We start from the raw sequence: 27,671 nt of genomic DNA on the forward strand, positions 1-27,671 counted from the left end.
TGAAATATTAGCTCTGCACTTGTAAATGGGATATTTGATAACGGCAGGACCAGAGTGCAGCGAGATATTTGGTCCTGACAAGATCAGAGTTGTGTAATTGAAAGGGCCACAGGATGATGGATGTGGTGGAGAGATGTTCAGTTAGAATCCTGCTGTGAGGGTTTTGCGGTAGAGGAAGAGTGTCAGCTCCATACTGGGTGGTTTCAGCCTGCTGCAGCAAAGCCTTGTGAGTTGCAGACCTCATTGACATTTGAGTCATTTAGCAGACGCTCTTATCCAGAGCGACTTACAGGAGCGATTAGGGACAAGTGCCTTGTTCAAGGGCATAACGACGGATTTACACCTAGCCAGCTCGGGGATTCGAACTCGTGACCTTTTGCTCTTATCCACTAGGCTACCTGTCGCCCATCATACATGTAGCCTACTGTACTGTATATAATCGGCTAAATCAATTCTTCTGAGAGGGAATGTTTATCTTGCATTTTGCACCCTGCGGTATCTAAAGCTAGTAACTTGCCCTGGTTAGTAAACAGTTCTGCTAAGGAAACAGTCCCGAGAGCAGGATGGGAGACAGAGAGAGAGAGAGAGAGAGAGAGAGAGAGAGAGAGAGAGAGAGAGAGAGAGAGAGAGAGAGAGAGAGAGAGAGAGAGAGAGAGAGAGGGATTCATCTCATTATATTCTCTCCTTATAACACCTCATCAAACAAAGAGACTGGGGGACTTTCTATTTCTCTCTCTCTCTCTCTCTCTCTCTCTCTCTTTACCACCACACACACCTGTTCCTATATTCCCCAGCCTTCCATGGTATAGTAGTGAATTAAGAGAGTCATACACGTGGTTGTAGGAAACACACCCAGTTGTCGTACTGGTCAGAGTGAGTCCTAGCACAGAGAGAGAGAGAGAGAGAGAGGAAGGGAGGGGGGAGATGAGGTGGAGACTGAGCTGGACTTCCTAACCTTCTTCCAAATGTATGACCATGTTAGAGACACATATTTCCCTCAGACCCATGAAGAATTTGAAAACAAATGCAATTTTGATAAACTCTCATATCTATTAGGTGAAATAGCAGTGTTCCATCACAGCAGCAAAATAGGTGATCTGTTGCCACAAAAACAGGGCAACCAATGAAGAACAAACACCATTGTAAATACAACCCATATTTATGCTTATTTATTTTCCCTCTTGTACTTCAACTATTTGCACATAGTTGCAACACTGTACATAGCCGTAATATGACATTTGAAATGTCTATTCCTTTTAAACTTTTGTGAGTGTAACATTTACTATTCATTTCTGATTGTTTATTATCTACTTCACTTGCTTTGCCAATGTAAACATACGTTTCCCATGCCAATAAAACTATTGAATTGAATTGGGAGAGAGAACGAAAGAGAGAGAAAGGGAAAGAGAGAGACCGGGGTATTGTGGAGGGAACTGAGTAGAATGTCTCTGTGCCACCTGAGCCTGTTCGGTTGTCAATCCCCCTCTACTAACACCCCCCCCTCCCTCCCATCCCTCGCTGCCCTCGTCCTCACATCCTGCTGCTCTCCGCACCACAGCCCCACAACTCACCCCAGCCCTCCACACACACCCCAACCCAAAGCCCCACAGCCCAGCTAGCCACCAGAGCAGTGGGGTGCAGCCAAACCCACCATCTGTATGTACACCATCACCGTGGAGGAGGGAGCCACACAGAGACAAAGAACAAACAAACACGCACATACACACACAAAGGCAGACGTGTCAACAAAGACGGTAATATATCTGAAAATAACACTGACACACACACACACTGACACACACACACTGACACACACACTGACACACACTGACACACACACACTGACACACACACTAACACACACACACTGACACACACACACTGACACACACACACACACACTGACACACACACACACACTGACACACACACACTGACACACACACAAACGCACACACACACACACACCCACACACACACACGCGTGCGCACACACACACACACTGACACACACACACACACACACACACCCCTCTCTGCTACACCAGAATGCCCTTCTCTGTCTGGCTAGTCTGTCTAAATCAATACCCCCCTCACCGACAGACAACCCTAAGCGTGCCGGGGAGGCTCCCTCCTCACAAACACACAAACACACAAACACCCTCCCTCTCCATCACAAGCCTGTTGATGGGCGGCCGTGTTATTAACTCTTCACATGCAGACTGGAGAATGGTTCTCATTACTGGTTACAGTGTCAGAGGAAGACAGGCAGAGCCAGATGCAGGGTCCACGGAGACAGACAGACAGACAGACAGACAGACAGACAGACAGACAGACAGACAGACAGACAGGCCTGGTTCTTTAACTGCTTTAACGTTTAGGGACGAGACTCCTTGTTCCAGCCCCATCATTCATAACCACTTTGAATGAGCAGAACCAGAACTACAGCGGTCACATACAACAGTGTGGTGGGGCCCCTTCTGTCTCTCTCTCCGTCTGTGTGAATGACTGACTGAGAGGAGGGGCGCCAGGTAGCAATCAGCCGCTTGAGCCTCTGTCTGCTGCGAGGACAAGAGAGGGGAGTTATGCTGAGAGTCACCGTGAGAGGGTCAGGATGCACACACACCCTGCTCTGTTGTACACCTCCTAAATGCCAGCATTGCTCTATAATCTTAGAGGGAGGCCATGACAGTCCTGGACACAGCGTGGGAGTGCCATCTATGTAATTCCCTCGTCTTACTGTAGCCCCCTGACTGAATTACAGAACAAAGAAAGGAGAGGATAGCCCACAGTGGCGACGGTATGCAATGGAGAGACTGGGAGGGGAGATGAGGGGACCTGCTTTCTGCCTGCTCTGCTCTGGTCTCCTCTGCTCTGGCCTGCTCTGGTCTCCTCTGCTATGGTCTACTTTGCTCTGGTCTCCTCTCCTCTGCTCTGGTCTCCTCTGCTCTGGTCTCCTCTGCTCTGGTCTCCTCTGCTCTGGTCTCCTCTGCTCTGGTCTCCTCTGCTCTGGTCTCCTCTGCTCTGGTCTCCTCTGCTCTGGTCTCCTCTCCTCTGGTCTCCTCTGCTCTGCTCTGGTCTCCTCTGCTCTGGTCTCCTCTGCTCTGGTCTCCTCTCCTCTCTTTCTTTCTCCCTCTCCCCCGTTCCTTTTTTTTCCCTCTGAGGAAGGAATATTCTGCTGCTACAAAGTAAAGAAATAGATCATCTATATTCTCTATTCTGCAGCGACCAGATCAGCTAGTGGAGGTGTGTAAGTAGTGGGTATTAAAACTCATTTTGTCTTTGTAGAGCTCTATGAAAACATGGCAAATGTTGGAGGAAATTATTTTTCAATTGTTTTTTAAAAACTTCTCAACAAAACTTTTATATTTTTTGTTCCGTTCCACTGTTCCTACCAGTTATTTTCTGTTCCTTTTTTAATCTGTTTTGTACATTTATACTGAACAAAAATTTTAATGCAACATTTAAAGTGTTGTTTCATGCGCTGAAATAAAAGATCCCAGAAATGTTCCATATGCACAAAAAGCTTATTTCTCTCAAATGTTGTTTACATCCCTGTTATTTCTCTTCGCCAGATAATCCAGCCACCTGACAGGTGTGGCATATCAAGAATCTGATTAAACAGCATGATCATTACACATGTGCACCTTGTGCTGGGGACAATAAAAGGCTTTGTTACTAAACACTATGCCACAGATGCAATTGGCAGGCTGACTGCACGAATGTCCACCTGAGTCGTTGGCAGAGAATTTAATGTTTATTTCTCTACCATAAGCCACCTCCAACGTTGCTTTAGAGAATTTAGCAGTACGTCCAGCTGGCCTCACAACTCGCAGATACGTGTATCCCAGGGCCTCCACTTCAGGCCCTTTTCTCCTGCTGGATCGTCTGACACCAGTCACCCGGACAGCTGATGAAACTGAGGAGTATTTCTGTCTGTAATAAAGAAAAAAATCCATTTGGAGAAAAAAATCCATTCTGATTGGCTGGACCTGGCTCCCCAGTGGGTGTGCCTGGCTCCCATGGGGGTGGGCATATGCCCTCCCAGCCCAACCCATGGCTGTGCCCCTGCTCATGTGAAATCCATAGATTAGGGCCTAATGAATTTTATTTCAATTGACTGATTTCCTTATATGAATTGTAACTTAGTAAAATAGTTGAAGTTGTCGCATGTTGCGTTTATATTTGTGTTCAGTATAGCTCATTGAATTGCTTCACCAATCAGTGCGTATAGAGCAGGCAAGCTAGTTGTTTACATGCAGCCTATGGCACAAGATGTGACTGAAATTGTGCAGGTGGGGAAGCCCTGGGCATCTTGTTATGACATGCATTATCCAAATGAGGGTGTAGAATTATACTGAGTAGGAGCGGCTTCTGTGGAGGAGTGTTCGATGTCCTTTAAGCTAGCTAGCTAACAACCTTTTGTTTGCAGAGTGGCAACAGAATTAAAAACACATCTTACCTTTTTGTAGTTAATAAATCCAAAGTGATATGTGATAACTAGGCCCTATCCTTAACTAACACTAAACAAGTTCATCCATTCTTCTGTAGCTAAATAAAAACCTCTCTGCCTATCTTCTGAAGTGCGTGCGTAAGGTCAGTAGAGTCAGTAACCTATGGTAACGTCAGTACAGTCAGTAACCTATGGTAACGTCAGTAGAGTCAGTAACCTATGGTAATGTCAGTACAGTCAGTAACCTATGGTGACGTCAGTAGAGTCAGTAACCTATGGTTACGTCAGTAGAGTCAGTAACCTATAGTAACGTCAGTACAGTCAGTAACCTATGGTAACGTCAGTAGAGTCAGTAACCTATGGTAACGTCAGTACAGTCAGTAACCTATGGTAACGTCAGTAGAGTCAGTAACCTATGGTAACGTCAGTACAGTCAGTAACCTATGGTAACGTCAGTAGAGTCAGTAACCTATGGTAACGTCAGTACAGTCAGTAACCTATGGTTACGTCAGTAGAGTCAGTAACCTATGGTAACGTCAGTACAGTCAGTAACCTATGGTAACGTCAGTACAGTCAGTAACCTATGGTAACGTCAGTAGAGTCAGTAACCTATGGTAACGTCAGTAGAGTCAGTAACCTATGGTAACGTCAGTACAGTCAGTAACCTATGGTAACGTCAGTAGTGTCAGTAACCTATGGTAACGTCAGTACAGTCAGTAACCTATGGTAACGTCAGTACAGTCAGTAACCTATGGTAACGTCAGCACAGTCAGTAACCTATGGTGACGTCAGTAGAGTCAGTAACCTATGGTAACGTCAGTACAGTCAGTAACCTATAGTAACATCAGTACAGTCAGTAACCTATGGTAACATCAGTACAGTCAGTAACCTATGGTGACGTCAGTAGAGTCAGTAACCTATGGTTACGTCAGTAGAGTCAGTAACCTATGGTAACGTCAGTACAGTCAGTAACCTATAGTAACATCAGTACAGTCAGTAACCTATGGTAACATCAGTACAGTCAGTAACCTATGGTAATGTCAGTACAGTCAGTAACCTATAGTAACATCAGTACAGTCAGTAACCTATGGTAACGTCAGTACAGTCAGTAACCTATGGTAACGTCAGTACAGTCAGTAACCTATGGTAACGTCAGCACAGTCAGTAACCTATGGTAATGTCAGTACAGTCAGTAACCTATAGTAACATCAGTACAGTCAGTAACCTATGGTAACGTCAGTACAGTCAGTAACCTATGGTAACGTCAGTACAGTCAGTAACCTATGGTAACGTCAGCACAGTCAGTAACCTATGGTAACGTCAGCACAGTCAGTAACCTATGGTAACGTCAGTACAGTCAGTAACCTATAGTAACGTCAGTACAGTCACTAACCTATGGTAACGTCAGTACAGTCAGTAACCTATGGTAACATCAGTATAGTCAGTAACCTATGGTAATGTCAGTAACCTATGGTAACATCAGTAGAGTCAGCAACCTATGGTAACGTCAGTACAGTCAGTAACCTATGGTTACGTCAGTAGAGTCAGTAACCTATGGTAACGTCAGCACAGTCAGTAACCTATGGTAACGTCAGTAACCTATGGTAACGTCAGTACAGTCAGTAACCTATGGTAACGTCAGCAGTCAGTAACCTATGGTAACGTCAGCACAGTCAGTAACCTATGGTAACGTCAGCACAGTCAGTAACCTATGGTAACGTCAGTACAGTCAGTAACCTATGGTAACGTCAGCACAGTCAGTAACCTATGGTAACATCAGTAGAATCAGTAACCTATGGTAACGTCAGCACAGTCAGTAACCTATGGTAATATCAGTAGAGTCACTAACCTATGGTAACATCAGTAGAGTCAGTAACCTATGGTAACATCAGTAGAGTCAGTAACCTATGGTTACCTATGGTAACATCAGTAGAGTCAGTAACCTATGGTACAGTCAGTAACCTATGGTACAGTCAGTAACCTATGGTAACATCAGTAGAGTCAGTAACCTATGGTAACATCAGTAGTCAGTAACCTATGGTAACATCAGTAACCTATGGTAACATCAGTAGAGTCAGTAACCTATGGTAACATCAGTAGAGTCAGTATCTTATGGTAACGTCAGTACAGTCAGTAACCTATGGTAACGTCAGTAGAGTCAGTAACCTATGGTACAGTCAGTAACCTATGGTAACGTCAGTACAGTCAGTAACCTATGGTAACGTCAGTACAGTCAGTAACCTATGGTAACGTCAGTACAGTCAGTAACCTATGGTACAGTCAGTACAGTCAGTAACCTATGGTAACATCAGTAGAGTCAGTAACTTATGGTACAGTCAGTAACCTATGGTACAGTCAGTAACCTATGGTAACATCAGTAGTCAGTAACCTATGGTACAGTCAGTAACCTATGGCACAGTCAGTAACCTATGGTACAGTCAGTAACCTATGGTAACGTCAGCACAGTCAGTAACCAATGCTTCCAAAGGGGGACGGGCAATTAGCCTAAACATACACACACACTGGCAAAGACTTCCAGCTGGCAAGCAGAAACTAGAATATGTTTCTGAGTGACAGACTGAGGGCTTTGCATAGGTGTTTTGTGTTGTTTTTTGGGGGTGACTAGAATAAAATGCCTGGAACGTAAAAGACCGTTATTGACCGGTTCCCATGCTTTTAAAATTACAGTTATTTTCCGGAACAGTATGGATCGCTTTCGTTCCTGTTCCGTTTCTGTTCCTTGAATAATTACATTATTTTCCGGTTTTCAGTTATGTTCTCTGAACCTGTTCAAACCCCTGTGTTGCATTATTTAGAACCCATTACCGTGTGAGTAAATCAATGTGTTTGTACATCAGCGTTTTTCAGTGTGTAGCGTTATGATGAGACAAGAGAGCTAGAGAGAGAGAGGTAGAGAGAGAGAGGTAAAGAGAGAGAGGTAAAGAGAGAGAGGTAAAGATAGAGAGGTAAAGAGAGAGAGAGGTAGAGAGAGAGGTAAAGAGAGAGAGAGGTAGAGAGAGAGGTAGAGAGAGAGAGAGGTAGAGATAGAGAGGTAGAGAGAGAGAGGTAGAGGGAGAGAGAGGTAGACAGAGAGAGGTAGACAGAGAGAGGTAGAGAGAGAGAGGTAGAGAGAGAGAAAGAGGACTGAAAAACAATATATTGTTTTTGGTGAGCAAACATGTCTGTTTTTCTCTGCTTTGTCTCCAAGGGGGTGTCTGTTTCAGTAGTGGGGTTGTCAGAGGTTATTGAGTATTTACGTGTGTGTGCGTATGTGTGTGCCTGTGGGCCTCGCAGCACAGTGGTCTTCACCATGCTCTCTGACACAGATGGAGCTTCCCTCTCCCCCTACCTCTCCCCTACCTCTCCCCCTGCCCTCCCCTCCCCTACCTCTTCCCCTACCTCTTCCCCTACCTCTCCCCTGCCCTCCCCTATCTCTTCCCCTACCTCTCCCCCTGTCCTCCCTTACTTCTCCCCCTGCCCTCCCCCTGCCCTGCCCTCCCCTACCTCTTCCCCTACATCTCCCCCTGCCCTCCCCTTGCCCTCCCCTACCTTTTCCCCTACCTCTCCCCTGCCCTGCCCTCCCTACCTCTTCCCCTACCTCTCCCCCTGCCCTCCCCTACCTCTTCCCCTACCTCTCCCCCTGCCCTCCCCTACCTCTTCCCCTACCTCTCCCCCTGCCCTCCCCTACCTCTTCCCCTACCTCTCTCCCTGCCCTCCCCTACCTCTTTCCCTACCTCTCCCCCTGCCCCCCCCTACCTCTTCCCCTACCTCTCCCCCTGCCCTCCCCTACCTCTTCCCCTACCTCTCCCCCTGCCCTCCCCTACCTCTCCCCCTGCCCTCCCCTACCTCTTCCCCTACCTCTCTCCCTGCCCTCCCCTACCTCTTCCCCTACCTCTCCCCCTGCCCTCCCCTACCTCTCTCCCTGCCCTCCCCTACCTCTCTCCCTGCCCTCCCTCTGCCCTCCCTATCTCTTCCCCTACCTCTCCCCCTGCCCTGCCCTCCCCTACCTCTTCCCCTCCCTCCCACCCTGCCCTCCCCTACCTCTTCCCCTACCTCTCTCCCTGCCCTCCATTTGCCCTCCCCTATCTCTTCCCCTACCTCTCCCCCTGCCCTCCCCTACCTCTTCCCCTACCTCTCACCTGCCCTCCCCTACCTCTTCCCCTACCTCTCCCCCTGCCCTCCCTCTGCCCTCCCCTATCTCTTCCCCTACCTCTCCCCCTGCCCTCCCCTACCTCTTCCCCTACCTCTCTCCCTGCCCTCCCCTACCTCTCACCTGCCCTCCCCTACTTCTTCCCCGACCTCTCCCCCTGCCCTCCCCCTGCCCTCCCTTACCTCTCTCCCTGCCCTCCCCTACCTCTCACCTGCCCTCCCCTACCTCTCCCCCTGCCCTCTCCATTCTGCCTTCACCTAGATCTCCGCTCTGCCCTCCCCTACCTCTCCCCCCCCTACATCTCAACTCTACCCTCCCCTACATCTCCACTCTGCCCTCCCCCTACCTCTCCCCTTGCACTCTCCTACCTTTCCACCTACCACTCCCCCTACCCTCCCCTACCTCTCCCTCTGCCCTCCCCTACCTCTCCCCCTACCTCTCCCCCTGCCCTCCCCTACATCTCCACTCTGCCCTCCCTTACCTCTCCCTCTGCCCTCCCCTACCTCTCCCCCTACCTCTCCCCCTGCCCTCCCCTACATCTCCACTCTGCCCTCCCCTACCTCTCCTTCTGCCCTCCCCTACCTCCACTCTGCCCTTCCCTACCTCTCCCCCTGCCCTCCCCTACATCTCCACTCTGCCCTCCCCTACCTCTCCCCCTGCCCTCCCCTACATCTCCACTCTGCCCTCCCCTACCTCTCCCCCTACCTCTCCCCCTGCCCTCCCCTACCACTCCCCCGGCACTCCCCTACATTTCCACTCTGCCCTTCCCTACCTCTCCCCCTGCCCTCCCCTACATCTCCTCTCTGCCCTCCCCTACCTCTCCCCTGCCCTCCCCTACATCTCCTCTCTGCCCTCCCCTACTTCTCCCCCTCCCCTACATCTCCTCTCTGCCCTCCCCTACATCTCCTCTCTGCCCTCCCCTACCTCTCTCCCTGCCCTCCCCTACATCTCCTCTCTGCCCTCCCCTAACTCTCCCCCTGCCCTCCCCTACATCTCCTCTCTGCCCTCCCCTACCTCGCCCCCTACCCTCCCCTACATCTCCTCTCTGCCCTCCCCTACATCTCCTCTCTGTCCTCCCCTACCTCTCTCCCTACCCTCCTCTACACCTCCTCTCTGCCCTCCCCTACCTCTCACCCCTGCCCTCCCCTACATCTCCTCTCTGCCCTCCCCTAACTCACCCCCTGCCCTCCCCTACATCTCCTCTCTCCCCTCCCCTACATCTCCCCCGGCCCTCCCCTACCTCTCCCCTACTTCTCCCCCTGCCCTCCCCTACATCTCCACTCTGCTCTCCCCCTACCTCTCCCCTACCTCTCCCCCTGCCCTCCCCTACATCTCCCACTGCCCTCCCCTACCTTTCCCCCTGCCCTCCCCTACATCTCCCACTGCCCTCCCCTACCTCTCCCCCTGCCCTCCCCTACATCTCCCACTGCCCTCCCCTACCTCTCCCCCTGCCCTCCCCTACATCTCCTCTCTGCCCTCCCCTAACTCTCCCTCTGCCCTCCCCTACCTCTCCCCCTGCCCTCCCCTACCTCTCCCCTACTTCTCCCCCTGACCTCCCCTACATCTCCTCTCTGCTCTCCCCTACCTCTCCCCCTGCCCTCCCCTACATCTCCACTCTGCCCTCCCCTACTTCTCCCCCTGCCCTCCGCTACCTCTCCCCCTGCCCTCAACTACATCTGCACTCTGCCCTCCCATACATCTCCACTCTGCCCTCCCCTACATCTCCTCTCTGCCCTCCCCTAACTCTCCCCCTGCCCTCCCCTACATCTCTCCTCAGCCCTCCATTAACTCTCCCTCTGCCCTCCCCTACTTCTCCCCCTTCCCTCCCCTACCTCTCCCCCTGCCCTCTCCTACATCTGCACTCTGCCCTCCCCTACATCTCCTCTCTGCCCTCCCCTACCTCTCCCCCTGCCCTCCCCTACATCTCCCCTCTGCCCTCCCTTAACTCTCCTTCTACCCTCCCCTACCTCTCCCCCTGCCCTCCCCTACATCTCCCCTCTGCCCTCCCTTAACTCTCCCTCTGCCCTCCCCTACACACTTAGAAATATGGGTTCCAAAAGGGTTCCTCGGCTGTCCCCATAGGAGAACACTTTTTGGTTCCAGGTAGAACCCTTTCGGTTCCAGGTAGAACTCCCCCTACCCCCCACCCCGAGAGCCACATCGAACCCACTGCTACAGTTTGTCATTCATCTATGCAGTTGGCAACCAGTCCAGGGAACACATGCTGAAACACATGTATCCTTTACGAGGTATTTAAAACGTTTAAAAAAATCTTCCCACATAATAATAGAGTCTTGTATTGCTTGTAGGTTTGATTAATTATTATATACATTTTCAAAGAAGCATGGATAATCATTATTTGGACCGTATAGATTAATTAGCCAAATCTGTTTATGGTCCAATAACATATTTAAAAAAAAAAAATTATATATATATATTATTTATTTCACCTTTATTTAACCAGGTAGGCCAGTTGAGAACTAGTTCTCATTTACAGCTGCGACCAGGCCAAGCAAAGCAGTGTGACAAAACCAACAACACAGAGTTACACATAAACAAATGTACAGTCAATAACACAATAGAAACATCTATGTACAGTGTGTGCAAATGTAGTAAGATTAGGGAGGTGTGACACCAATCAGGCCCCCAAGGACGGGAGTTGACCAGGCATGTGTCATTACCATTATTACTGGTTATACTTATTCCACCAATTAACATAATGAGATACAAGTTTCAATTCTGTTTATCATAATATATGTTTGTAAACTTACAATTAAAAAGTACCATAATGATTGAGTGTCCATATAGCTGTATCGTGATATATCCATTGCTACTAAATCAACCTCCAATTTTTCTCTACTATTCCACCCGCTAAAACTTTCCCTCGTTCCCAAGTTTGGTTGTTGTCCCAGTGACCGGCAGAACACCCCCGTCCCCCCGCATCCCAGGGCCCCTGAGAGACCGGGACCCATCCTCCACCCACAGAACAGAGTACCTTGGTTATGTAAACTCATAATTAGCATTATTCAGACCAACTGGGTTCAAACGGCGGTCATCAGATGCCACACGGCTGGCCTCCCCTCTCGGCAGGCCTCCTCTCCTCACCTCTCCTTTCTCCTGTCTGTCAGTCTGTTGGCTCTTTCTGATGCCAGAGACATCCACAGTGTGAAGAAGGGAGGATGGGCAGCCTGGGGCTTTAGCACTGTCTATCTGGGGTCAGGGGTGGCAGACTGGGGCTGGCACTGTCTGGGGCAGGTCTCTCCAACCCTGTTCCTGGAGAGCTACCGTCCTGGAGGTTTTCACTCCAACCCTAATATATAGCACAACTGATTCTAATAATTAGCTGGTTGATAAGCTGAATCAGGTCAGTTACAACTGGGGTTGTAGTTAAAACCAACAGGAGGGCAGCTCCACAGGAACAGGGTTAGAGAGGCCTGGTTTGGGGTAAGAGGGGTGGCAGAGTGGCATGCTGACTGACTCCTCAGGAGGGATAGTGGGTAGTTGGAGCTCATTGGCTCTGCTTGGCCGGGCAGCAATGGTGGCGCCGTGCCCGCTGTGGCCTACTTTCACACTGCTATGATGTCACAGGACCCATGTGTGCCAGGGGGCACAATCTCCTCTCCTCCTCTATTTTTCTTGTTTTATTTTCCTCTGAACTGGCAGAGCTGCTCTGTCAGAGCGTATTCTTGTTAGTTAGTGTGTGCGTGTGTGTGCGTGCGTGTGTGTGCGTGCGTGTGTGTGCGTGCGTGTGTTTGTGTGCGTGCGTGTGTTTGTGTTTTATATACGTGCACGTGTGTATTGACTTGTGTACGTGCGCTCGTACTTCTGTAAACCCACAGGTCTTTTTATAGTCATCTTGACTAGGCCTTGTGGCTCTGTAGTGTCTAAATCAGGGGTGTCAAACATACGGCACGCGAGGGGGACCAATCCGGCCTGTGACTGGTTTGAGTAAAGAAAATAAACGTATATGAACTCAATATACTTCAAAATGACAAAAACCAAATCAAAACCGTGTAGATATGATGGACATTCATTCATACAGTTTCTGGACTGTCCAGCTTGCTAATAATCACTGTGCAAGTGTAACGGATGTGAAACGGCTAGCTAGTTAGCGGTGGTGCGCGCTAAATAGCGTTTCAATTGGTGACGTCACTTGCTCTGAGACCTTGAAGTAGTGGTTCCCCTTGTTCTGCAAGGACCACGGCTTTTGTGGAGCGATGGGTAACGATGCTTCGTGGGTGACTGTTGTTGATGTGTGCAGAGGGTCCCTGGTTCGTGCCTGGTTATGGGCGAGGGGACGGTCTAAAATTATACTGTTACAGTGTCAATGGACTGACATTCATACACTTCCCGATAATAATCACTAGACAGTCAGAGAGCGCAGCAAATGCAAGATTGTTTTTTTACATTTTGACAGCAAGGAAATGTTAGCAATTTTCAGTGTGGCCCTCTGGTCCACGATGAAGACCGAATGCAGCCCCCAGGGCAAAATGAGATCCACACCGCTGCTCTAGATGGTTCAATTGAACCAAATCAATGGGCTCAGCCCAACTCCATTAAACCAACACAACTAACATCTCTGTGGAGGACAGGAGCTGCTCTATGTCATCACACCTCATGGAGAGAGGAGAGGAGGAGAGCAGAGGAGAGGAGGAGAGCAGAGGAGAGGAGGAGAGCAGAGGAGAGGAGAGGAGGAGAGCAGAGGAGAGGAGAGGAGGAGAGGAGGAGAGCAGAGGAGAGGAGGAGAGCAGAGGAGAGGAGGAGAGCAGAGGAGAGGAGGAGAGCAGAGGAGAGGAGGAGAGCAGAGGAGAGGAGGAGAGCAGAGCAGAGGAGAGGAGGAGAGCAGAGGAGAGGAGGAGAGCAGAGGAGAGGAGGAGAGCAGAGGAGAGGAGGGGAAATCTACGGTAATGTCTCCTCACCTCTCCTCAGAACTCTTCACTTCCAACAGAGCTACAGCTGTCCCTAATCTGATATTCAAGTCTACAAAAAAACTTACAGTACACAGAAAATCCTACTCTCTGGCATGTAATGCATAAAGGATGTAGACATATATAGTACCTCTGACATGCAGTATGTAGACATATATAGTACCTCTGACATGCAGTATGTAGACATATATAGTATGTCTGACATGCAGAATGTATACATATATAGTACCTCTGACATGCAGTATGTAGACATATATAGTACCTCTGACATGTAGTATGTAGACATATATAGTACCTCTGACATGCAGAATGTATACATATATAGTACCTCTGACATGCAGTATGTAGACATATATAGTACCTCTGACATGCAGTATGTAGACATATATAGTACATCTGACATGCAGAATGTAGACATATATAGTACCTCTGACATGCAGTATGTAGACATATATAGTACCTCTGACATGCAGAATGTAGACATATATAGTACCTCTGACATGCAGTATGTAGACATATATAGTACCTCTGACATGCGGAATGTAGACATATATAGTACCTCTGACATGCAGTATGTAGACATATATAGTACCTCTGACATGCAGAATGTATACATATATAGTACCTCTGACATGCAGTATGTATACATGTATGTGTACTATCTTTGACATATTTGCCAAAGGGCACGTCAACTAAGACCCTATACAGAGTCCGATGGAGTGGTTGTTATTCTCTAGACCAGATGTGCACCTGCAGCTCTCCAATCCCAACCATAGATCAGGTTCCTATGACCCCCCCATGACAGACCCACTCCACAACCAAGCTCTGTTTGTCTCCTGGTCGGACTGTCTCCAGCATACTCCCTCTCTTTACTTCTGAGAAGGAGAGGATTATGAGAGAGAGAGAGAGAGGGGGAGAGGGAGAGAGAGAGGGGGGGAGAGAGATAGGGAGAGAGAGAGGGAGAGAGAGAGAGAGGGAGAGAGAGAGAGAGGGAGAGAGAGGGAGAGGGGGGAGAGAGAGAGAGAGAGAGAGAGAGAGAGAGGGAGAGAGAGAGGGAGGGAGAGAGGTATGGTCCCTGTGGTGGCCTCAGAGCTAAGAGAGTGGTCAGTGTGGTGAATGTCAGAAGGGGAGGGTGGATTTGTGGGAGTGTGTGTGGGCAGCGGGATGTAGTAGAAGTGGCCCCTGGCCTTATGGAGTGTCTCAGTGGGTTTAGCAGACCAGATTACAGAGGGGGGTGACGGGGAACAGGCAGGGTTAAGGCTGGTGGATGGGGAGTTGGGATATACAGGGTCACCAGCCATGGACTGGTCAATAGTAGATTGTTTCCCCTTTTAGAATTGTTATTTTCTCCCTCCCTCATTTCCTTTCTCTCCTCCTCTCTCTCCCCCTCCCGCTCTCTCTTTCTGAAAGCGAAGTGTGTGGATGGTGGATGATCGATGTGTCTCATTCCAGTGACGTGGTGGGCTGGCAGCTCGCATAAAACATGGATGGGGGTTGAGGAGTGTAAGGGTGTAGGTGGCAGGCTGTCCCAGAGGTGCCAGCTGTTTACCACTCTGTGGAGAGAGAGGGGGGGGGGGGTGCCAGGCCTGTTGCCTTGGTAACGGCTGTTGGAATTGCTTCCTCTCTGCATTCCTGGCGACAGCAACGGTGGGTTTCTGAATACTGGAACACATCTGGCTTCACTCACACACATTTTCTATCCTTGTATCTCCTTTTTCCCTTTCTCCTCTCCCTCCATCCATCATAGAGGTGCCGTGTGCATGGCTGGGTCTCAGGACAGCATGGCCAATAGAGGGTTAGAATGAAATGACCGTTCAGAATGACCGTTTATCACACATGTACAGAACCAGCTTAGAGGAGTCCTCCTGCTTTCTAATGCTCATATATTGTAATTCTCTGCTGTGTGCTGGTCCAAAGAGCAGTAACCTCTTTCCCGTGTGTGTGTGTGTGTGTGTGTGTGTGTGTGTGTGTGTGTGTGTGTGTGTGTGTGTGTGTGTGTGTGTGTGTGTGTGTGTGTGTGTGTGTGTGTGTGTGTGTGTGTGTGTGTGTGTGTGCGTCAGTGTTTCTGTTATGAAAATGTGGCGCAGAACACTTGGCCAGCAGCTATTTAAGAATTGCGCATTTGAGAAATTTACCAGACTGATATGCATTGGGTGTATAACTCGATTAGTGTGTCCACTTACCAAATTCTGATGAGCACTTTGGACATTTAAGAATTACTTTTTACATTAACTTTTCTTCAGCCAACAAGATGAGTAAGAGCAACAAAATCACTAGCTATGTATTTCATTTTTAAACCTTTATTTAACTAGGCAAGTCAGTTAAGAACACATTCTTATTTTCAATGGCGTCCTAGGAATAGTGGGTTAACAGGGGCAGGACGACAGATTTTTACCTTGTCAGCTCGGGGATTCGATTTTGCAACCTTTCGGTTTACTAGTCCAACGCACCAAACACTAGGCCACCTATGTCAATCTACTATCCCCCATTGCAGAAAAGTTGACCTATTCTATTTGTTAGCTCGTCGAGAAAGAAATGGCCTATTCCAAACAGACTCTCAGACAGTTGTGGGACGATAGATCCCAAATCCATACAAGCAGTAGGCCTCGGCTACATAACAAACGTTAAGAGCAATGAGTCTGATGCAACAGATCAGAACGGTTAGGTTAAAACGTTGAACAACTACGTATTATTTCTTCACATTATACGCGCAGCAATGCGCACAAGGCAGTAGGCTACACGCAAATGTTTGTTCCATAATGCATTTAGCGGGAAAATGGTTTCATGTGACAGAGAAGAAAAAAATCTGATTGAAATTGAACAAGTAGGGGAGATCTAATATGAAACAACTAGCATGGGTTGCTAACATGACTAAGATTGTGGCTTTGGCTTCTGGACAATGAAAGACAGTTTATATAAAATAATTGCCTCCACAGATATGGTCCGATTTCGGCTAGGCTACTTTGAAGCAAGGTAAGACATGCCTCATAATATTGTAACGACCCTGGGTTTATAAGCGCGGAAATCGCATCTGCCGCAAAAGCTGGACTTCGGCCTAGGAGGTCGAGGGTTCGAGACCTGCTCCCTGCCTGTTTCATTACAATATGTAGGTTCCAGGTTTCAAAACAATGAAGTATGTGTTTTCAAAATGCATACGGCCTCCAGCTCATTGCGAGGTGGTGTGTAAACGCGCTAAAGAAGTCTGCCTTCCGTTGCCTATGCATTTGATGTTTGATATGTTGTAGCTGCTGTATGCGGACAGATTCTCCGCTAAGGCTCTCTATCTGTATGCTGTACGTGTGTGATAAATAAGATGCTTAACAGATATACTGTACACACGCAGCAATTTAATTAACCTATAGACCGATTAGCATGACCAGTTAAATGTATTTAAATCGACTGGTATTTCCATAAGTAAAAGCCATTATTTCTCTGTGGGATTTTTTTCTTCTTCTGGACAATTGGCCAGCGGCAATTTGATTAATTTATCGGCCGAAAGCCAGCTATTACCGGCTAACGGAAACCCTGGTGTGTGTGCGTGCGTGCGGTTACTCTGAGCCGACATGTCAGTCTTTCTCTGACGGTGCTGATGACCTGTTCCCTATGTGCTCTCTTTTCATATCTCCATCTCTCTTGCATTCTCTCTCTCCTTCGTTCTGTTCTGACAGCTCTGTCTGCTCAGCCACTTCTCTTTTACTTTCTCCCTCACTCTCCCCTGCCATTTCTTTCTCCCTCACTCTCCCCTGCCATTTCTTTCTCCCTCACTCTCCCCTGCCATTTCTTTCTCCCTCACTCTCCCCTGCCATTTCTTTCTCCCTCACTCTCCCCTGCCATTTCTTTCTCCCTCACTCTCACCTGCTATTTCTTTCTCCCTCACTCTCACCTGCTATCTCTTTCTCCCTCACTCTCACCTGCTATTTCTTTCCTCCTCACTCTCAACCTGCTATTTCTTTCCTCCTCACTCTCACCTGCTATTTCTTTCTCCCTCACTCTCACATGCTATTTCTTTCCTCCTCACTCTCACCTGCTATTTCTTTCACCCTCACTCTCCCCTGCCATTTCTTTCTCCCTCACTCTCCCCTGCCATTTCTTTCTCCCTCACTCTCCCCTGCCATTTCTCTCCTCCTCACTCTCCCCTGCCATTGCTTTCTCCCTCACTCTCCCCTGCCATTTCTCTCCTCCTCACTCTCCCCTGCTATTTCTTTCACCCTCACTCTCCCCTGCCATTTCTTTCTCCCTCACTCTCCCCTGCCATTTCTCTCCTCCTCACTCTCCCCTGCCATTGCTTTCTCCCTCACTCTCCCCTGCCATTTCTCTCCTCCTCACTCTCCCCTGCCATTTCTTTCTCCCTCACTCTCCCCTGCCATTTCTTTCCTCCTCACTCTCCCCTGCCATTTCTTTCTCCCTCACTCTCCCCTGCCATTTCTTTCCCCCTCACTCTCCCCTGCCATTTCTTTCTCCCTCACTCTCCCCTGCCATTTCTTTCCTCCTCACTCTCCCCTGCCATTTCTTTCTCCCTCACTCTCCCCTGCCATTTCTTTCCTCCTCACTCTCCCCTGCCATTTCTCTCCTCCTCACTCTCCCCTGACATTTCTTGCTCTCTCTTATTCTCTCTCTCTTTCTATTTCTCTCTCTACCAACCAACCAGCCCAAATGCAGCCCTCACCAACTCCGTGAACTGTATTGTTGGGGGATTTGAAGGACCACAGTCAGTCAGTAGGAAATATAATTGTGCTCTTGGGTAAAATGTTTATTTTTGGGGACATTTGGTCAGATTTGTTGCACATGGGGAGGTTCAAGTCCCCAGTGAGACACCATGGGAGAGAATAAGGGATGTATTGTGAGAGGTAGAATGATGACTTACTGGGAAAGATGTGTTGATCTGTGGCTGTCTGAAGGGTGGAAAAGATGAGTGTTGAAATAAGTATATACACAAATTTGCAGCGTAAATGTTTGAGGTCCTCCAATCAGGGGTGAGGGTGGAGATTGGATCGTTGAGATCCTCGAATCAGGGGTGAGGGTGGGGATGGGACTATTGAATGTTTTGCTTTTCATTATTTATGTTTTGTGATTTGGCTTCATGCTGTGAGCGGTGTGTGTGCTGGTCCTGGTAGTTATGGGTAGTTTCATGCTGTGAGGTGTGTGAATGTTGGTCCTGGTAGTTATGGGTAGTTTCATGCTGTGAGCGGTGTGTGTGTTGGTCCTGGTAGTTATGGGTAGTTTCATGCTGTGAGGGGTGTGTGTGTTGGTCCTGGTAGTTATGGGTAGTTTCATGCTGTGAGGGGTGTGTGTGTTGGTCCTGGTAGTTATGGGTAGTTTCATGTTGTGAGGGGTGTGTGTGCTGGTCCTGGTAGTTATGGGTAGTTTCATGCTGTGAGGGGTGTGTGTGCTGGTCCTGGTAGTTATGAGTAGTTTCATGCTGTGAACCTCGGGCAGGTGGGGGCGAGCGCACCCTCTGACCAGAGCACCCACTGTGGGAGCGCACCCTCTGACCAGAGCACCCACTGTGGGAGCGCACCCTCTGACCAGAGCACCCACTGTGGGAGCGCACCCTCTGACCAGAGCACGCACTGTGGGAGCGCACCCTCTGACCAGAGCACCCACTGTGGGAGCGCACCCTCTGACCAGAGAAGCCACAGTGGGAGTGGCTATTTGTATTGTCTGTATTGTATTGTATTGTTGTTTTAAAGATAAAATATATAATATGCATATACAGTACCAGTCAAATGTTTAGACACACCTACTCATTACAGGGTTTTTCTTTATTTTTAATATTTTCTCATTGTAGAATAATAGTGAAGACATTAAAACTATGAAATAACAAATATGAAATCATGTGGTAACCAAAAAAGTAACCACCCTTTGCCTTAAACACTCTTGGCATTCTCTCAACCAGCTTCATGAGGTAGTCACCTGGAATGAATTTCAATTAACAGGTGTGCCTTGTTAATTTGTGGAATTTCTTTCGTTCTTAATGCGTCCATATTATGGCAAAGAGAAATGACAGCCCATCATTACTTTAAGACGTGAAGGTCAGTCAATCAGAAAATGCAAATAGTCTGTGTAGCCATTTGATTAGCTGTTGTGGGAACTCCTTCAACACTGTTGGAAAAGCATTCCAAGTGAAGCTGGTTGAGAGAATGCCAAGAGCGTGCAAGGCTGTCATCAAGGCAAAGGGTGGCTAAAGTGTTTAACACTTTTTTGGTTACTACATGTGTTATTTCATAGTTTTCTACAATGTAGAAAATAGTAAAAATAAAGAAAAACCCTTGAACGAGTAGGTGTTTCCAAGTGTTTGACTGATACTGTATGTAAACATTTAAAAATTAAAACAAAAAAACCTCATCAATTTACTTACATCCTGTAGCCAGTAAAACATTGGAAACAAAATGAAGGTGTCCCCAACAGCATGGATGTAAAAACCTTCACATTTAAAGGTGTGAAGGAAATAAGATAATGCTTTATTTTGAAGGGTTCCCTGCGTAAAGAGCTCATTAAACATTCACAACCCATACAAAATACATTCATAGTCATGTAAGTGTGAATGACAGTTTAGCGTTGCTGCCTGTGTGTGTCTGGGCTGTAACCTGCCCCTCCTCTCTAATTACCTGCCCACTTGCCGGGTTCCTCTTATGGAGCTTAGACTACATTACTATTCACTTAGAAGAATGATACAATTCATTTATCATATAATGCTACCCGTCGTTGCTTATTGTAATGTGCCACCGGCTTCATCTTACAGAGTTGTTGTGGGGGGAAACAGGAGAAAAACAACATTGAAGGGATATTAGATCAAATACCGTACAGTACATTATTGTTCTTTGTCTTTGTCATCCTTCAAAACATGTCCACTGGGTGGAGTGAGCATACACACACAGACAAACACTCTCACTCACACACACACACAGTCCCTCGGCTGTCCTCTCTTCTGGATGGGAGGACAGGCCTCATTGTGCTGTCTGTCCTGCTGTGTTGAGTGACTGCAGCGTGTGCTGAGCTGGCTAACAGCTGCTCTGCTCTGAGCCCCCTCTCCACCCCTCCTTCCTCATCTCTCCACCCCTGCACCCCTTGTCATTCTCACCTTCACTGTACAGACCCACACTGGACAACAAATCAATGTTCTCTCTCTGTCTAAATATCTCTATTTATGCCTGTTTTGTGTGTCGGCCTTTGTTTCTCTCTTTGTATCTTTTAGTATCGTCTGTGACACCGCCTTGGCTGGTGATGCTATTCCGTTATTAGGGCCTCCCTCCCCCTGGCCGGACAGCTGTATCCACATTTGAACTTTTTATGGCCTAGAAATGGATCTGCCTCAGTCAGCGAAAGTATAGAGTTTTGTGGGGAGAAAACTATTTTGATAGATGACACCGACACACATGATACGGTTGGAGCTGTGAGTGTACCGTTATACCAGAGAATGACTTACTAGAACAATAACCATGTATTTATTTGTGTCTCTGTATGTACTCCCTCCTTCTCCTCTTCTTTCTCCCCATTCTCCTCCACTCCCCTTCTCTCCTGGTGTTTGTGTGTGTGTGTGTGTGTATTAGTGGTCAGACTGTGCTGTGCTGTGTGGCCGGTGGTGTTACTGATGTGTATAGCCCCCTGTGCTGTGTGAAACTCATTACAGCCTGCCACCTGTTTGTCCTGGAGCACCCCCCCCCCCTCCACATCCACAAGTCCTGCCCATCTGAGCTCCCGTGTGTGTGTGTGTGTGTGTGTGTGTGTGTGGGGGGGGGTTAATGTAACAGGAGTGAGTGTGGAGACCCCTTCACACAGTACAGCCGCTATTGACGCCCCGACTTACGTGTCAATGGCTCCCTTTGTGTGCTGGGGGCCTCACTACAGAGCTAGGGGACAGGTGGGTAGCTATAGGGTCCCAGCCCCTGCCTCCTAACCCCGCCCAGCCTCTAAACCATCCCAGGGTGATAAAGCCATATACCAGGACTGTGTTTGGGGAAGACAGCCTCTTAAAAGCACCAAAATGGGGTGTTACTCTGCCCCTCCCTCCCAGTGGGCCCCCAGTCTCACACCGGCCATCAATCTGAACAGAGAGACAGAATGAGACAGGGCTGAATAGAGAGAGGTTGGCCTTGTCTGTCAGAGAGCGTTGATCTGCTATGTTTGATTCTTGGAAATAGAAGATACTGTCGTTGGAAAGATAGTGTTGGAAGGATAATGCGTGCATCCATGTTGGTAGTGACTTTCATGTTGTTTACTTACTCTGGCTGTAAAGCCATGTTGGTAGTGACTTTCATTTTGTTTACTTACTCTGGCTGTAAAGCTAACAGCTTCTCTGCATTCACCCCGTGTCTCAACATTCTCTCTGTGTTTGTCCGCCTGTTGTGTGGCGATATGCTCTACAGTATGTGGTCTTTGTGGACTGTGGGTGAGTTGCAGGTGTGAGTGGAGCTGGAGCTGTCCTTTGGGCCTGAGGTGAAAAGACAGACATACAGACCTCCCAGCTGGCAGACGGAGCACTGAAAGGCAGAGTGAAAGATGCCGTGTGGTGGTAGCCTCAGAAAAGGTAGAGGAAGAGGCATGTGGCAGAAGAGCTAGCTGTCCTCAGCCCGTGGACTGCACTGAAGGGACGTGACACTACGTGGCGCAGATGTGTGCTTTTCACCACCTGGAGCAGGGCTGTCGTTACAGCAGACTGAGTGTGAGTGAGTGTGTGTGTGTGTGTGTGTGTGTGTGTGTGTGTGAATACTGAACTGGCTATATAAAGCCAGTAGCCTAGTAAAGTGAGGTTTCCACATGCCTTCACTTAGATGTTCTAGTGGGGGGTTTGATTCCCAAAGCCAGTAATTAGAATGCATTAGTAAAGCAGGTCTAGCTAAAGTGCCACATTTAGTGGTGGAACCATACCATGGTGGAGCTCCCATGGCACTTTACAGAGATTGGAGAGAGCATCGATCACAGCTATTTTGTATTTAACCTTTATTTACCTAGACAAGTCAGTTAAGAACAATTTTTTTTTTTACAGTGACGGCCTACCGGGGGAATTCGACCTTGTCAGCTCGGGGATTCAATCCAGCAACCTTTCGGTTAATGGCCCAACTCTTTAACCACTAGGCTACCTGACTCCCCTATTGACCTACCTGGGCCGCGGCCCCAATGAATACCATTACCAAACACACCAAGACATGGCCAGGCATAGAAATAGAGCAATTTAAGTAAAGTGGTCATGTTTGGCAAGGGAGGTCAGCTGAGTTTGACCCCTTGTGGGAGTGTATTCATGGTTTACAGTTGAGTGAGTCATGTTTTGATAAACCGTTGTCTGTTGCAAACATAAGCGATACAAAGGCAGTCTAGAGACCTCACGTTCTTCTTAGCAGCTGAGTTACATGCAGCTATTTAGGCAAACATATGAAACACAAGCAAGATGCGAACAGGCAGTCAAAATAGAGATGTAATGTTCTTTTGTCATCGCCATATTAAACATTGGCCAGATATTTTCCCAGAAACCCTCGCTACGACATGGCGGCATAACTATGAATGTTATTATGCCAAATAGTAGGCAGTTTAACGTAATAGTTGACAAATGACGTAAAGAAGTAGAGCTCCGGGCTCCTGAGCGATGCTCAACGAACCCTTGTCAGGCTGGTTAAGAGCTTGTCAGGCTGGTTAAGAGCTTGTCAGGCTGGTTAAGAGCTTGTCAGGCTGGTTAAGAGCTTGTCAGGCTGGTTAAGAGCTTGTAAGTAAGCTTTTCACTGTAAGGTTGTACTGTAAGGTTTCACTGTAATACCTGTTGTATTTGGCGCATGTGACACATAACACTCGATTTGATGATTCGGTTACTGGTTAAGATACACGCTTGGCTACCTAGAACGTTCGGCTGCCCAGAGGTGGAACAGCTAGGTAGAGAAGTAAAATAGCAGGGCCTGTGTGTGTTTAAAATGCAGATCGTTTTGTTTTGCCCCAATGCAAAACTCAAGTAGGAGATATTTGCATGTCTAATCAGTGATTTCATGTTCTTTTTTTTCTCCATCGTGATTGCAAGCATTGGCTAAGCGGGAAGCAGAGGCAGTCACAGTAGCACGGTTATTTTTCCAGCAACTCTGGCTAGCGGCTACGATATGGCAGCAACTACGAAGACAGGCCGACATCACACGGGGAAAGAAGGGATTGTTTTTGATCCAATGCAGTGTGTAGGGACTGTGTGTCCTGCTTGTGCAGCTGCAATATCCGTTACAACAGACAGGGAAGGTTGTACCGCCTTCACAATACGTGTTTGTTCAAATCGCCGGCAGGCTTTTTATTTCAGCTGTTCAGAAATCTGAGGCAGAGGCTATACAACGTCACCATAGTTCAGGAGAGGGTGAGTAAACGAGAGGAAGTTGAGTGTGAGCAGCAGCACCACGCGTGTAAAATAACACAGGAGGTTGGTGACGCCTTCATTGGGGAGGACAGCCACGTGGTAAATGGCTGGAGGGTGAGTGGAACGGTGACAACAACATGAAATCCATTCCATTCTCTCCGTTCCCAACATTTTGAGCCTTCCTCCCCTCAGCAGCCTCCACTGACATGCGCAGAACCTGATCCCTATTTGCCTATTGGCCTTGTTTTTATGGGTCAACAGTAAGCAGTGAATGCAAAACAGGAGTATTTCTGGTTCCACTGTAGATGATGTACAGGCCTCACTGTCTGATTCACAGCGGGTTTCCACGTCACGTCTGACTCGTGATGTAACTCAAAGATAGTAACTGTATGGTAACTCTGCTGTGTGTCCCTCTGCGCTTCTTTCAGGTGACCCAGGTGCCTATAGAGTCATGTGATCAGTACGGGACGTGTGGAGAGTGCCTGAGCTCTGGTGACCCCCACTGTGGCTGGTGTGTCCTACACAACATGTGAGTATTCACCACACAACCACAAGCATCACCCGTTCACCTCTCAATCCTCGTCTCCCTTTCTACTGTTTAGTCCGTCTACCTGGCTGCTCATTGGCTGACCATAAAGCCTACTGTGGGAGCGCACCCTCTGACCAGAGCACCCACTGTGGGAGCGCACCCTCTGACCAGAGCACCCACTGTGGGAGCGCACCCTCTGACCAGAGCACCCACTGTGGGAGCGCACCCTCTGACCAGAGCACCCACCCAGCCTACTGTGACCTCTTCTCCCAGTGACACAAATTATAACACGCATTCGAGTCAGAGGTGCATTGGCCATCAGTTACAAAGCAATTGGTGGGATGGTTTATGACAGCCTGTGAACAGTGAATGAAAGGCCACATAGACCAGCCTACTGTATTCGTGGACGTGTATGTGGCCCTTTTGAGTAACTACTTTCTTTCAGCTGTAGAGCCGGTTCAGAGCCAGGTGTCGGCCTGTGTCGTCTGGTGTTGAGTGACAGTTGGCCCGCTCTGCTGTGATGTGACTGAGGTCACTGAACTCTGCTTCACCAACCTATAGAGTCAGCGCTGCCCTCTGAACCATAGAGGCCATCAGTGACACCTGCTGGTGGCTGGCTCTTAGTACAAATCCCTTTACAACCCAAGGGAGAGTGAGAGAGAGGGGAAGAACGAGAGACAGAGCGAGAAATTGTTTGAGAGAGAGAGAGAGAGGAAGAACGAGAGACAGAGTGAGAAAGTGTTTGAGAGAGAGAGAGAGCGAGAGAGAGGAAGAACGAGAGACAGAGTGAGAAAGTGTTTGAGAGAGAGAGAGAGCGAGAGAGAGAGGAAGAACGAGAGACAGAGTGAGAAAGTGTTTGAGAGAGAGAGAGAGGAAGAACGAGAGACAAAGTGAGCATGAGAAAAAGAGAGAGAGAGAGGAAGAACGAGAGACAAAGTGAGAGTGCGAAAGAGAGGAAGAACGAGAGACAAAGAGAGAGTGAGAAAGAGAGGGAGAGAGAAAGAACAAGCAACCCTGGTCGATTGACTGTATGTCCAGATACACGTCTCTGTGATGAAAGTGAATAGATGGAACTGAAGGGGTTGTAGTTAGATGGATTCTCTCTCTCTCTGCGTTCTAAGCTGTATTTGATGAATAGCCCTGGCTAAACACAACCCACACTCTGAAGAAGAAGAAGAAGAAGAAGCTATAGCTGAATATATGTGGAGCTGCAATCATCATTATTGTAATGGTGACCCCTGCAAAGTGTACTTAAAGTCATTTGCATCACTCCAAAACTGGGACAGGACAAATCATTTCCTGGAGACAAGGTCATTGAGCATTTGCACTCCTCCATGCAGGGATGCAGGCAGGGTGTTCTGGGGCGACAGTAACACCCTCTATTATTTTGGGTTAGCATGCCTTCACTAAGATCATTTAGCAGGCCATTAACATTTGCCTCATGGACTCAGTGGGCTCTGATTGTAATCACACTCATTCCTCTGTAGACCGGGTGCTGCTGATAATCCTGCTCACGCTGCGTTGTGGAACTGTTTATCCTTGCTGAGATGATGCTGGGAGGGAGATCAGCATTGTAACTGAGAGGGCAGCTGGGCAGGACTCAGGAGCAGCTGTTTTTGTGGTGTAATGGTGTGTGTGTGTGAAGAGGTCAGGCCCTGGTATTACGTCGGATTACCATCTGCTGTCCTACACCATAGTGCCCTACTCTGCCCTTCTCTGCCCTGCTCTGCCCTACTCTGCCCTGCTCTGCCCTACTCTGCCCTGCTCTGCCCTACTCTGCCCTGCTCTGTCCTACTCTGCCCTGCTCTGCCCTACTCTGTCCTACTCTGCCCTACTCTGCCCTACTCTGCCCTACTCTGCCCTGCTCTGCCCTACTCTGCCCTGCTCTGCCCTACTCTGCCCTGCTCTGTCCTACTCTGCCCTGCTCTGCTCTGCCCTACTCTGCCCTGCCCTGCCCTACTCTGCCCTACTCTGCCCTGCCCTACTCTGCTCTGCCCTATTCTGCCCTGCCCTACTCTGCCCTGCCCTACTCTGACCTACTCTATTCTTCCCTGCCCTACTCTGCCCTGCTCTGCACAACTCTGTCCTGCTCTGACCTGCTCTGCCCTGCTCTGTCCTACTCTGTCCTGCTCTGCCCTACTCTGCCCTGCTCTGTCCTGCTCTGCCCTACTCTGCCCTGCTCTGCCCTGCTCTGCCCTGCTCTGCCCTACTCTGCCCTGCTCTGCCCTGCTCTGTCCTACTCTGTCCTGCTCTGCCCTACTCTGCCCTACTATGCCCTGCTCTGCCCTACTCTGTCCTGCACTGCCCTACTCTGTCCTGCTCTGCCCTACTCTGCCCTACTCTGCCCTGCTCTGCCCAACTCTGTCCTCCTCTGCCCTGCTCTGCCCTACTCTGTCCTCCTCTGCCCTGCTCTGCCCTACTCTGTCCTCCTCTGCCCTACTCTGCCCTGCTCTGCCCTACTTTGTCCTGCTCTGCCCTACTCTGTCCTCCTATGCTCCATGCTGCCGCCTGTCTCCCACTCTCTCTTTGACCCCAAGCTAGAGGGGGTCGCTCCCCTGTCAGCCCTGCTTGAACTACCGTACAAAGACAAAACGGAGTGTCTGCTGGTATGGCAGAGGTCTGTAAAAGAGGACTACTTGAGCATCATAATGTCGTTCAGTCTCATAATACATCTTCTGGGGACGTTGATCAGAAGAGCCTGTTGGTGCAGGGTGGCCATTGCCAACAGGAGGCTGTGTAGAGGAATGGATCTGCATCCTCCCTTCAACTCCTTCAACTTAATAGCATTTGAGTACTGTATGGCTCCATCCTCCACAGCTGTGACTGCCTGGCCACCATGGACGCCTTTCCCTGAATCAATGTTAACTTAATGAAATTAGTGTTCCTTCTTCTCGCCAATGTTTGCTCCTTTTTCCCTGAAAGTGTTGGCACGATGTCTGTCTGTATCACGGAGCTAGGCTAGAGATGCATCTCTCTCTCTCTCTCTCTCTCCCTCTCTTTCTCTCTCCCCTTATCTCTCTCTCTCTCTCTCTCCCTCTCTCTCTCTCCCCTTATCTCTCTCTCTCTCCCTCTCTCTCTCTCCCCTTATCTCTCTCCCTCTCTCGCCTCTCTCTCTCTCTCTCTCTCTCTCTCTCTCTCTCTCTCTCTCTCTCCCCTTATCTCTCTCTCTCTCTCCCCCCTCTCTCCCCCTCTCTCTCTCTCGCCTTCTCTCTCTCTCTCCCCTTCTCTCTCTCTCTCTCTCTCTCCCCTTCTCTCTCTCTCTCTCTCCCCCATCTCTCTCTCTCTCCCCC

The 27,671-nt window shown here is 48.7% G+C and overlaps 1 protein-coding gene across 2 annotated transcripts in view; it reads left to right on the top strand.

Annotated features, from left to right (window-relative positions):
* Positions 1-27,671, top strand: part of LOC135528346 (plexin-A2-like) — a 326,345-nt gene that overhangs the window by 160,866 nt on the left and 137,808 nt on the right. For both annotated transcript variants that reach the window (XM_064957364.1, XM_064957365.1), the window contains exon 5: positions 24,281-24,381. In XM_064957364.1, coding sequence (XP_064813436.1) covers positions 24,281-24,381 — 101 coding nt within the window. The remainder of the gene's footprint in view (positions 1-24,280; positions 24,382-27,671) is intronic.

The sequence above is a fragment of the Oncorhynchus masou genome, chromosome 33, assembly GCF_036934945.1.
Source record: "Oncorhynchus masou masou isolate Uvic2021 chromosome 33, UVic_Omas_1.1, whole genome shotgun sequence".
Taxonomy (NCBI): domain Eukaryota; kingdom Metazoa; phylum Chordata; class Actinopteri; order Salmoniformes; family Salmonidae; genus Oncorhynchus; species Oncorhynchus masou.